At 38.8% G+C, this 12187-nt stretch overlaps 1 protein-coding gene across 1 annotated transcript in view; it reads right to left on the bottom strand.

Moving 5' to 3' along the window:
* LOC128884583 (protein expanded-like) overlaps positions 1-12187 on the bottom strand; it is a 117190-nt gene that overhangs the window by 55461 nt on the left and 49542 nt on the right. The window contains exon 3 of the mRNA XM_054138057.1: positions 3317-3472. Coding sequence (XP_053994032.1) covers positions 3317-3430 — 114 coding nt within the window. The 5' untranslated portion in view covers positions 3431-3472. The remainder of the gene's footprint in view (positions 1-3316; positions 3473-12187) is intronic.

Here is a 12187-nt window from a genome sequence, read left to right as displayed (position 1 = left end):
GTGAAACTGTTTAATGAAATATTGGGAGAAATGGTGATAAACGAAGCATTTTACTGATATCAAAAAAATATATGTTGTAAAATAGCATGAAAAGATTTTATACAAAAAATATGGTAATTGTACCAGAATATAAATATTGTATTTCTTTTATTTTAATTCCAAGAAAATATGTACTGTATAATAGCATCCAATGATTTCATACAAAAGAATGTGGTAAATGTATACTGTTTAAAGTATGTATTTTAAATAGATATATCGTTAGAAAAAATTCCTGAATATCAGTACTCCCTTGACCTAAAAATTAGTGGTTATTATTAAGCTACACAAATATGTAAACATATTTACGAATTAGCGGAAAGAATTATCAATACGAATTTAGCAGAAATATAGCTCGAAGAATATACTTTCATTACACATAACAAATATTAGTATCACATATTCAGCACCGCTAGAAAAAATTCCAAAATATTAGTACTTGTAAATAATATTACAATCTTCTTGCAATTAATCTGTGAACAATTTAAATATCCCCCAAACTATTCGCGTCTCCACTTATGCTAATACACAGTTCAAACACATGCATTCCTCTATCCACCCACAAGACTTCATTCAAATCCCACCATTACACCTCGCAGCCGCTTTATTGGCTGCAGGGCTACACTACAATGTAAACGAGCGCGAACTTTTTCAATTAGCCATTCTGACCCCCCAATCCCTCCGGGATTCTCTTCACTTACACCGGTCGTTGTAAATGACTCTTACCAGGGACAAGGCAGGTGCATGTACCCTCGCGCGCCTTAATATATTTACTGTACTATACGCGAGTTTCTCCCGCATTGGTTATTCTACTCTCGCACGCCCACGCCGCGGATGTAACTAATCGCATTCCACGATTAGAAAATCCGGGCGTGCCCTCGGCATCGCGATGCACATGTTCCGATAAAGTCTGGTATTTCGCGGTCGTGTAACGCTCGGGCTCGTCAGGAGGACGTGCAACAAGGGGGGCCTCATGCGTTTCGAAAAACGGGGTCGGTGTTTTTATTTTCACGCTAGGATGTTACGCGATGGGAACACCTGACCCGTTTCGCAGAGAAAAGGGAACGCTCGCGTGCGGCCATTTTTGGTAATCGACGGGGAACGGAAGTTGTTACGCGTTGTTGAACAGCCATTTTTTATTCATTGCTTTCGAGTGATTTATTGAAATTATTTGTATTTGGCTAGATTAATGGGGAATGGTACTTTTCAGATTGAAAAAGTGCTGATATTTGGGATTTCTTTGGGGCGATACCGAATGATTGTAACGAATGTTTTGTAGGTACATTGAAAGTACATTCTTTGAACTATATTTCTGGTAATTTCGTATTACTAATTCTCTTGAGTAATTTGTAAAAAAAATATATTCATGTGGGTTAATAAGGAACCTCAGATTTCAGGTTAAAGGAAGTATTAATATTTAGGAATTTTTTCTAGCGATACTGAATATGTGATATTAATATTTGTCATGTATAGTGAAGGTACATTCTTTGAACTTTATTTCTGGTAATTTCGTATTACTAATTCTCTTGAGTAATTTGTAAAAAAAATATATTTATGTGAGTTAATAAGGAACCTCAGGATTTCAAGTTAAAGGAAGTATTAATATTTAGGAATTTTTTCTAGCGATACTGAATATGTGATATTAATATTTGTCATGTATAATGAAGGTACATTCTTTGAACTTTATTTCTGGTAATTTCGTATTACTAATTGTCTTGAGTAATTTGTAAAAAATATATATTTATGTGGGTTAATAAGGAACCTCAGATTTCAGGTTAAAGGAAGTATTAATATTTAGGAATTTTTTCTAGCGATACTGAATATGTGATATTAATATTTGTCATGTATAATGAAGGTACATTCTTTGAACTATATTTCTGGTAATTTCGTATTAATAATTCTTTCCGCTAATTTGTAAATATGTTTACATATTTGTGTAGCTTAATAAGAATCACTAATTTTTGGGTTAAGGGAGTACTGATATTTAGGAATTTTTTCTAACGATATATCTATTTAAAATACATACTTGAAACAGTATTTCCATCAATTTTAATAAAAATGTGTTCAACGCTCTGAAGCCTATAGGCGTCGTCTTGGCGCGCTGCCAAAATTATCGAATCATATGGAGACTAAATTGTCTTGATCATAATGGTGAGACCTGACTAAAATAAAAATTTGTAAGCACTAAATAAAGAGATCGATGAAAAATATACAATAAATGTTTTTGGTACGTTGCTCTGTTTTTGAAAGAATCGATGTCGAAGATCTTGGTCCACGCTTGCTATTCAGTACTTGTCTGACGCGTCTGACCATTACTAGCTGTTTCTACTTATTTCAATATTTATAAGCATCGGCGATGCCATGGCATTATCTGCTTTAACTGGTTCTCGCTAGTTACAAGTTAGATCTTCTCTTGGCATTCTACTGTAACTTGCATTTAAATTGTTAAGAGGAATTATGTTAACTAGTTTCCTGGTAAAACCTAGTTGAAACCTACAATTACATCGGGGTAAAAACATTTTATGCTGAACAATATTCGAAAAAGTGCTACGTCCACAGGGAAACCTATAATGTGGCACACATATTTTGCGAAATGGCAAAGCAGCACATCTATTATTTCCAAGTTTACTTCACTGTACTATTATTTTTAATACAAGTTCTTTCCATAATTATTTCCTGGCATGAAACACATTTATCAAAAAGAACAACACGTCCACAATATTGAAGCTTAGTATTCCATAGTATTTCGCATGAATAAAATAAAATAAAATTTCTAAAAAGCGACTGTGATGGAGCAAACCAAAAACCACGAGACGAAAATACAGAGCTCGTGCAAGAGTATAATTACTTTGAACAATTAGCTATAGAATCGAAATTGTAAGAGAACTTGTTCCCTCGACCCAATAGCATAAATTTCAAAAATTATAATCATGTTTAATATAATTTATAATGTGCAAGTAATTTATATTATAACGATTGAAAAGATTGAATGTTATCATTCGAAAGGTAAAATCATGTTTTAATTTTTGTGTATAATTCGTCCTAAGAAATTTAAGCTCAGACTGCATTTGTTTAGAAAAGTAGTTCGCTTTGAACGTGCACTTTGCAAATTTCACACTGGTCGAGTGAATTTTCAGCAAAAATGGTCGCGCAGTTAAAGGGTCGGAAATGATCACGCGTAACGGAACGAGATGGAAACGGTTATAAACATCTCGAATATGCATTGTCATGAATAATTCCCTTTCGTTGTCTCGTTGATGACGCGGCTGACTATACTCACCTCAACGACGAAGTAAAGAGGATCACCAGGAAGGGCTTGAACGGCGAGGTAGCGGCTGGCGGACACCAGGGGTTGAAGGCAGGACCGCGCAGCCGTGACACCGCTACCACGCATGCTGCATGCTTCATTTCGTCGCCGCTACGCCCAGCGTCCTCACTACGACAAAAGAAAAAAAAACAGATACAAATACGTCACACTACTTTTCGATACGTCACTTCAACACGTTGATTACCAGACAGTAAACAAAATTACATTGACATTGAAATTACCAAGCAGATCATTTTAACCCATATTAAAACCACTCGAGGGGTGAAACCATATTAAAAGCTCAAATTTCAAGCGTTTTTCGTAATTTTTTTTTATGGAGAATAATTGTACTAATTCTTCTTTAACTTTGACAATATTTTGGGTATGTTTCGAAGATCGTAAATGTTACTGAATATAAATAACACAATTTTTGCATAAAAACGTACATAAATTAAGCGTTGCAACGAGATTATTTTTATGTTAAACTAACGCAATGTGTAATAAACTCGCGACTCGTTAAATATAAATTCTGAGAATTAAGTCGACTGTTATTTCGTGTTAACTTTCGAATAACATTAAAAGTATGTTATATTTAGAACTTTTTCACTATTTTAACGGAAAACGTTTGTCGAGATCGGATGATAATTAATTTTAGGTAAGCTTATACTCGATTGGAATAATCGATACAAAACAATTAACCAATGGATTTTCATACGCAAGGACACAAAATTGTCAACTGCGAATTTTCGGAAAGGGAACTTTTGGAATTTTTTAAAAATTTTCCTCCTTATTGGACCACAAAAAAAAAAGGAATATTTTAAATCCGTAATTGTGTTCCAACCCCAAAACCATAGAAAAATGGAGCTACCTTCTTATTTCATCACACCCCTCGATTACTGCATTATGAGACTATATTGATCAATTGGTTCAATGCTAGTATGGATTCTTTCTTTCTCCCTACGATACATTTGGTACAGAATCTTTGTTTTAAGCAGAGTTTCGTTAAGGTGACCCGTCGATTAATTTTTCTCGACAGCGTCATCAATGACGAAATACATCGCGTCGAAACGAAGGAAGACTACCGGTATTGGTCCATGTTGCGCTTACTGGAGAGCATGACGCGGCGACGAAGAATAACAATGTACGAAAGAGCCGATAGGAGTATGCTAATGGAAACGGTAACCGGTCACACAAATCACGGTGGCATTTCCAGAGAATCCTGTGCCGCAGGAATGGGCCCCGACTGCACGCTTTACGATACGTGTGCTGAATCCCCTTGTGGGTCTCGGTCCACGGTAAATCACAGAATCGCTCCCGGCATTACTCCATTTTCATCTCCGTGGAACAAGAGGCGGTCGCGTGGATGGAGAAACGGATGGTCTCGCTCGCGCCGGAGCCAGCCACCCGCTCATAAATCCACCAGGCAATAAGTCCTCCAAAAATGCAACGCGAGGGCATCAGGCTCTCCGAGGAATTTCAAGCCCCCTGGCGTCGATTAATTGTTCCAATTCTTTGGTGGATCGTCGCGGCTGTTATATCTCGATTCAAAATTCAGTGTAAAGTTCAAGTTATTCTTCTAGTCGTTACGCGTAATTTCTTTCGCCTATTTGATTGTGTTGTTATCAGTAGACTAGGGATGTTTATGCGCGTATGGTAGGAGAAAATATAAAAAAAATATATAAGATATCAATAATAAAATAAATGTTACACTGTTCAGAAGATGACGCATACTTTCATTTAAATCTCAATTCTTTAATTTTATCCGCGAAAATAAGAACGAAAGTAACGAAAAGATGATGTTACGTAAGTTTAATATTCGTATTAAAATTTATAGATAGAATAATCTCACTTCTTTCCGTGATAATTAAAGTGTGTTCTTTTTTCTGATAATACAATGATATTAATTTGATTATATAAATGATCAAAAAACTTTCGAATCTATCTTTAAATCCACTTGAGCGATTATCATTTGTATAATCTACTACGAAAAGACGATGCTATTTAAGTTTGACCTTTGCTTCTTGTTGTAATTTATAGATAGAAGAATCTCATACTTTTTATTGATAATTACAGCTTCTTAAATAATAAGATATTCATCATCCCTCATCTTTAAGCGGTGGCGTTAAAAATATTTCAGCTCGTAGAAAATATTGGAAACGTTGGAATTATTGAAATATGGAAATATTCAATGAAATATGCGAGAAATATCGATCACTGGGTCACCTAACAGGCTTCACATTGGCAGCTCGCGTGACAAAATTAGCCACTCGGAGTCTGGCAGTGCAACAATAAGGTCAATGTCGAACGCTATCCGATTAGTGAGTGTAGTTCCACGCCAAATGCCTAAGAATAATGAAAGCTTCTTTAGGTTATCACCTTCAAGGTCCGAGAACCACTGACCAACGTGAATTTAGAATATAAAATATAGAATATAAAAATTAGAAGAGAAGAAGTATGTATTCTGCAGAATGGGCAACATGTTCAGTAATTTCTATAATAATAAACTTTATGATTACTTCAACATTCTACATATTTCATTACGTGTTCCTGATTTTTCGTTGCAATAAAGACGAACTTAAACTGCGATAATAACCATCGAGACAACAAGATTCGTCATAACGAGACACAATCAGGTGCACCCGTACCCACCAAAAATTCAAGGTCGGTTTTCTCGAAAACGAAGCCTCGCATGAAAAAGTTTTATTCCATATTTTCGACTCACTTTTTCACGTAGATTCACCCCCTCGACGCTCGTACCACCATTTACCGAACACCCTGTGCAACGACCAAAAGGAAATAGAGTACAACATACAGAAACAGAGTGCTCCATAAGTTTAATCCAAAGGTCGGTACCTATGCCTGAGGGCCATACCCGACCCCACCCGAAGGTGATGGGTTTGTAAAACGACAAACAGGCGCCTAATAACTGATTATTAGTACCAGTTACCATAAGGGGTTCTTATTCTAACGAACCTACACAGGCCGACCGGGAAAGGAAATGGAAAGACAAGCCCTCTCCATTATTACACTTCATCGAGGCAAGTACTCGGAAACCTCGTAAAACTTTAGTCTCCAGCAATTGTAAGGAATTTTGCTGTAGGGTCCTCTTGTTCTGGAGAGGTCTAGCACCATCGACCACCCCAGGGAACGGACCCCTATACAGAAACATTTTGGAGCCACTGTATGTAAATAGACGACCATCGCGATCCATGATAGAAGATCAACCGGTGTCCATCTCCGATTTCACCGAACCGCGGATCAACTATTTTCGACTGGTCCCGCGATTCGACGAAGTCGCCATGGGTAATCGACGAAATTGACTAATGGACGATCCACGAGAGAGCAGAAAGGAGGAGAAACCATCTACCCGCGGAGGGATGATCGATGGGATCCATTACCGAGAGACGCGTGCAATCCGCCCACACCCCGAGGAGCATCTCTCTGTCCCTTTTCCTCGATCCCCCTCCGCGCCATCACCCAACCCCGTCGTTCTTTTTCGCGTTACATACTCGTAGCCAGAGAGTTGTCTATTTCTCTTCCTCTCGGCTTGCAGCACGTTGATGCATTTACTCGCTTACCGGTATAACTGCCGCGCCATTATAAAAGCCGGTCTCTCCTTCTTTCTCTCCCTCTTGCCGTCTCCCCGCGCCCCGCCACACCCCCTTATACACTCCATCTCCTTATTTCTCTCTTACCCACCTACCCCTCTTTCTCTTTTCCGTTCGAAGCTCCGTCTCTCTCGGACTCGATAGCCAATGCGTTTCGCAGCCATTCAACCTGCGTCCCTGTGGCATTCTCCTCGCGACCACCGACCCCGTGCACCGACTTGCAAGGAAAATCATGGATGGCATAATTTTGCCTGGAATTCTTTTATTAAAATAGAGATTCAGGGTCACGTTGGTCAGCTGGAGGGTCGTGGAGTGGAACAAGCAGCGAATTGGGGCCCATCCTGGATAGCGAAGATGATCCTCAGCTGGGACATTGGATGATTAGGCTTATGAACGCTGGTGTTCGATAAGGGTCATTCGGTAAAATTAGATAAAGGACTAGGTGATGATAAAATGTTCGTTAATCGAGGGAAGTGACGATTCACTCGAGTCCTACGCGCTCAGTGCGATGACTCGTTGATGAAGATGCACCTCGAGGATGTCTCAAAGGTTGATAGTTTGATGTTGATTCGGTTTCTAATGTTATTTTGTGATTCAAGTTGATGTGATGATAAAATGTTCGTTAATCGAGGGAAGTGACGAGTCACTCGACTCCTACGAGCTCAGTGCGATGACTCGTTGATGAAGATGCACCTCGAGGATGTCTCAAAGGTTGATAGTTTGATGTAGATTCCGGTTTCTAATGTTATTTTGTGATTCAAGTTGACGTGATGATAAAATGTTCGTTAATCGAGGGAAATGACGAGTCACACGACTCCTACGAGCTCAGTGCGATGACTCGTTGATGAAGATACACCTCGAGGATGTCTCAAAGGTTGATAGTTTGATGTAGATTCCGGTTTCTAATGTTATTTTGTGATTCAAGTTGATGCGATGATAAAATGTTCGTTAATCGAGGGAAGTCGACGAGTCACTCGAGTCCTACGAGCTCGGTGCGATCACTCGTTGATGAAGATGCACCTCGAGGATGTCTCAAAGGTTGATAGTTTGATGTTGATTCGGTTTTTAATGTTATTTTGTGATTCAAGTTGATGTGATGATAAAATGTTCGTTAATCGAGGGAAGTGACGAGTCACTCGACTCCTACGAGCTCAGTGCGATGACTCGTTGACGAAGATGCACCTCGAGGATGTCTCAAAGGTTGATAGTTTGATGTAGATTCCGGTTTCTAATGTTATTTTGTGATTCAGGTTGAAAGGCTCCAGTAAGAAAGTATTTTCTTAGGATTGTCGATTTGCCGCTGCGTTACAGTTTGGATGAGAATCTTCCTTTTATTGACAAAGCATATATGTTAATAAGTACTCTACCCTGACACCTGCGCTGTAGTTTAGGTGAGAAATATTGACGAAGCATAGAGGTGCAAAGTGTAAACATTTACAGATATCGATTGTGTCAGTGTTAACAAACTCACAAGCAGTGCGAATTGGAAAGATCTTGGAATGCAGCATTTGGAAGCCTTGAGAAACAGTAAGAACTATTATGATTTGTATTTGATAACAGAGATATGGTAGAATGACATTCTTGGTACAATGATCACTTGGTCCTTCCGTTCCTACGTAATTTATTAGAGCATACTTGACCTACTGGTCCTCGACTTAATGCATCTAGCGCTTTTCAACTCGATGCATACTTAATCTATCAATCTCCGATGCTTCATACCATCCCCACTTTAATACGACATAAGGTCGTCGACCCAACGAAGCCCTCGGGCCGCGACACCAGGGGAGGTACCCGATTAGAATCGAAAAGCACGAGGTTCCGGTGATCGGCAGGGATGAAAGAACCGATCCGCGACGGGAGCGCCCGCGACTGGTTTTATCGTTCGACGAAGTGCGACGTGCGCGCACGTAGGCGGCGGTATATAAACAATGTGAACTACATTCCAGCAGCATGAGTAACCGTGTCTTGCGCACTCTCGCCACTCTTCTCGTCCTTTTCTCAGCGGCGATGCAGCCAGCGCGTACAAATCTAATTACCTAGCAACCTACCTACCTGGCGGGGGAAACCGAAGGGAGCCAGACCGAGGAAGGACGACGAACGGAGCCTCTTACCTCCCGTCCATGTTTGTCGCTTGGCTTAAAGACGTCGGGGTTGCGAGCTTGATACGCGAAGACTGAACAATTTCCGTTCTGACGCGACGCGGTTCTCATAAGCCTGTCGACACTCCCTGTTGGCAGGCGTTAACGCGAGACATATTCCATATAATGTCTTCGTTTATTTGGAGACATACAATCTGAACGGGGATTCATTAACACGTTGACTGCCGGACTGATTCCCAATGGAACGCCTACAGGGTTACAATTGTGTCTCGAGACAGTTGTAAACGAACACATCTGACGTTTGTCGTGTTACTTATTTTTGTATCGTCGTCAAAATCTACGAATTCTATTCAGACTTATCTTCATTGATACATTAGCTCTTAAAATGAACTGCTCGAGGTCCTTAGGAAAAATCTCTGTCACCCATATATGGGTGACGTGGCGTTCAACGTGTTAAACTGATTATTTGGCGATGTTGGTATTTTTTTTGTACGCCACATTCTTCTTGCGAAGAAATGCACATACGATTTTGTTGATATTATAAGCCGCTTCTGCTTCGAGGGTAAGTTCCGACAGGCACACAGCGTGATATTTCAGCGATCTAGCGGGACAAAACTAACGTGGTCCAATATCGCGGAAATTATTAGGCCGTCGGTACACGAAGCTACTCAAAAGAAACGTAATTGGTTGCATCTATGTAGATTATGCATCTATGTATACTCTATACAGAGGGAGATCGAAGGAACTTTGATTTCTTCCATCTCCGGGTCTCCAGTAGCAGCAACCTCTACGTGGTGAGACCTGGTAATCGGTATTATTCGCGACGAACAATCCTTCGTCGCGAGTAATATCGAGCTAATGGCTGCGAACTTGTAATAAGATCTTTAGATATAAAAAGTGCAAAGTGCAAAGTGTAAAGTGTAAAGTGAAAAGTGCAAAAGTGTAAAATGCAAAAGTGTAAAGTCAATAGTGTAAATGATAACAATTGTTTAATCCTACATTCTTATCGTGCGAGTCAGGTCGTGCTCAATCATGCCGGACCCTGTCTTTCAACTATTAGATCAGTCGTAACGTCTCTCAAGGATTCGTTCTTGGTCCTCTTTCATTTAGCATTTATGTATGAACGATTTATCGTCAGCAGTAAGTGTCAGGTGTGTATTTATACTGATTGCAGCCAATTGGTTAAGATTTGCTATGCTCATTGCACTGAGCCTGCCAAGTGTGAGACAGAAAATGACCTTCGTATGTTTTCGCGTTGGTGTGGCTTACACGCTTTGCAATTAAATCCCTCTAAATTCTCCGTCTTTATGGCAACTCTTCCTTCCTACGTAACTTATCTTCGCTTAGTATCTCGCTTGATCCGAGTGTCCTTACTAATGAAATTCCTCGGGAAGCTTGACGTAACGTTTGATCTATGTGTTTCGATAGTTACCTGTGACGCTCTGCATCGTCGCGTTTCTGTTTTCTGCATACTTTCTGTGATTCAACTAGACATATTTAAATCGAGTTCTTTCTAATATTCGTACTTTTTTCATGTTTGGTGGTTGCTGCATACTTGCAATGCTTCAATTTAAGGTGTTTTGACTTAAATTCAATCTAAATTCGTATTTACTTCATGTTCAGTGGTTGTTACACAGATACCTTGGAAAAGCAACTTAAAGGAAAAATTGTACTTAGTCTATCCAGATAAATTGCATAGACTGGGATTTGTAATAAATTTAAATTATTTGAATTTAGAGAATAGTCCAAATCTGCCTCTGACCATTTCACAAAAATTGACCTAGTTCTAAAAAATATATGGTTAAAGTATCGATCTTCATTGTTAAACATTTCGCAAAGAACATATCAGATTAGATAAACAATGGTTTCAAAATTGTGTAAATATCATACCAAAAGAGAAAATAATTTATTCTTTATATTTTATTTGTCTCGACAGTGTAATATTTTCCTCAGATGTATTTCGATATAATTATAAACAAGGAGAGTATTTAAAAGTATGATCCCATCAAAAAACTATTTTATATGTAGACGCTATACGAATGTCATAAACGAATAACATTCATAATAGTAATATCATAACATATTCACCTTATTTCAATTATCCATAAATGACAATATATTAGGAAATACATTTGGAATAATATATTTAATAATATAATATAATATATATTTGGAAATAAATTGTAAGTAAACAAACGGAAAGCGTGCACGAATCAACCCAATATATCGGACTGCATATCGATGTACAACCTCTGCCAGGCCTAACTGTATGCTAATGAAAACATAACGTCAGCGTTACTATCTCGGGGCTCGATTCGTCGTTATCTTTCCGTTTGGCGTGAATAAATGCGCGATATCGCGGTTAGTGTCTCAGGAACGAGAACCAGTACATCTCCCGTGTCATTCGAAACTGCAGAAGCTGGGTAATTAGACCTACGGGAGGAATGCGGTTTTCCCGCCTCGGCCTCTTCCTGTCCGTTCTTGTTCATCTTCCTCCGGCTGCAAAACGGAGAAATCGAGAAAGGCGACTCGAAAGAGATGGAGAAAGCCCTCCGAGCACGGAGTAGTGACATGCACGTGGATATTCAAGGGGTTGCGTCAAACTAATCGGCTCGAAACGAGCGGATTCTTCATAAATTTTTTACGGGAAATATATATCGGTCTAATTCAAACGAATCTTTTATTCCGTATAATGTATTTTTTGACGTTTAAGAAACAATTCTTGCGATATAAAAAATGTACTTTGAAAGAAATTCATTACGATAAGAAATAGATTTAATTAATAAACCAAAATCCTGTGCAAGATTTTTCAGCGCTGAATTTAATACAATTTTAGGATATTTCTTTGAAGATTTAATCAAGATTAACCAATTCGATCTGTACTGGAAACAGTTTAATTACGGTGTTTCGACTTGTTGGACGAAGTCGTCTTCAAAGTCCGCAGGGATAAACCAGAAGTCTATTTATAGACATTTTTATTGGAGTATACACCTCCTCGGATTAATTGACAACTGTGTTGCTGGTTATCTACTCATAAAGCTCAATTTGATAAAACAGATAGGACTTTTGATAAACCTAGCGACACTAAGCTAATATAGACTTATGTAGAAAATCGTATTCTTAGTTGTAAACTACTT

Source organism: Hylaeus volcanicus, chromosome 1, assembly GCF_026283585.1.
Source record: "Hylaeus volcanicus isolate JK05 chromosome 1, UHH_iyHylVolc1.0_haploid, whole genome shotgun sequence".
Lineage (NCBI taxonomy): Eukaryota > Metazoa > Arthropoda > Insecta > Hymenoptera > Colletidae > Hylaeus > Hylaeus volcanicus.
The sequence above is the reverse complement of the archived record's forward strand: the minus strand, read 5'-3'. Positions and strand labels throughout refer to the sequence as shown.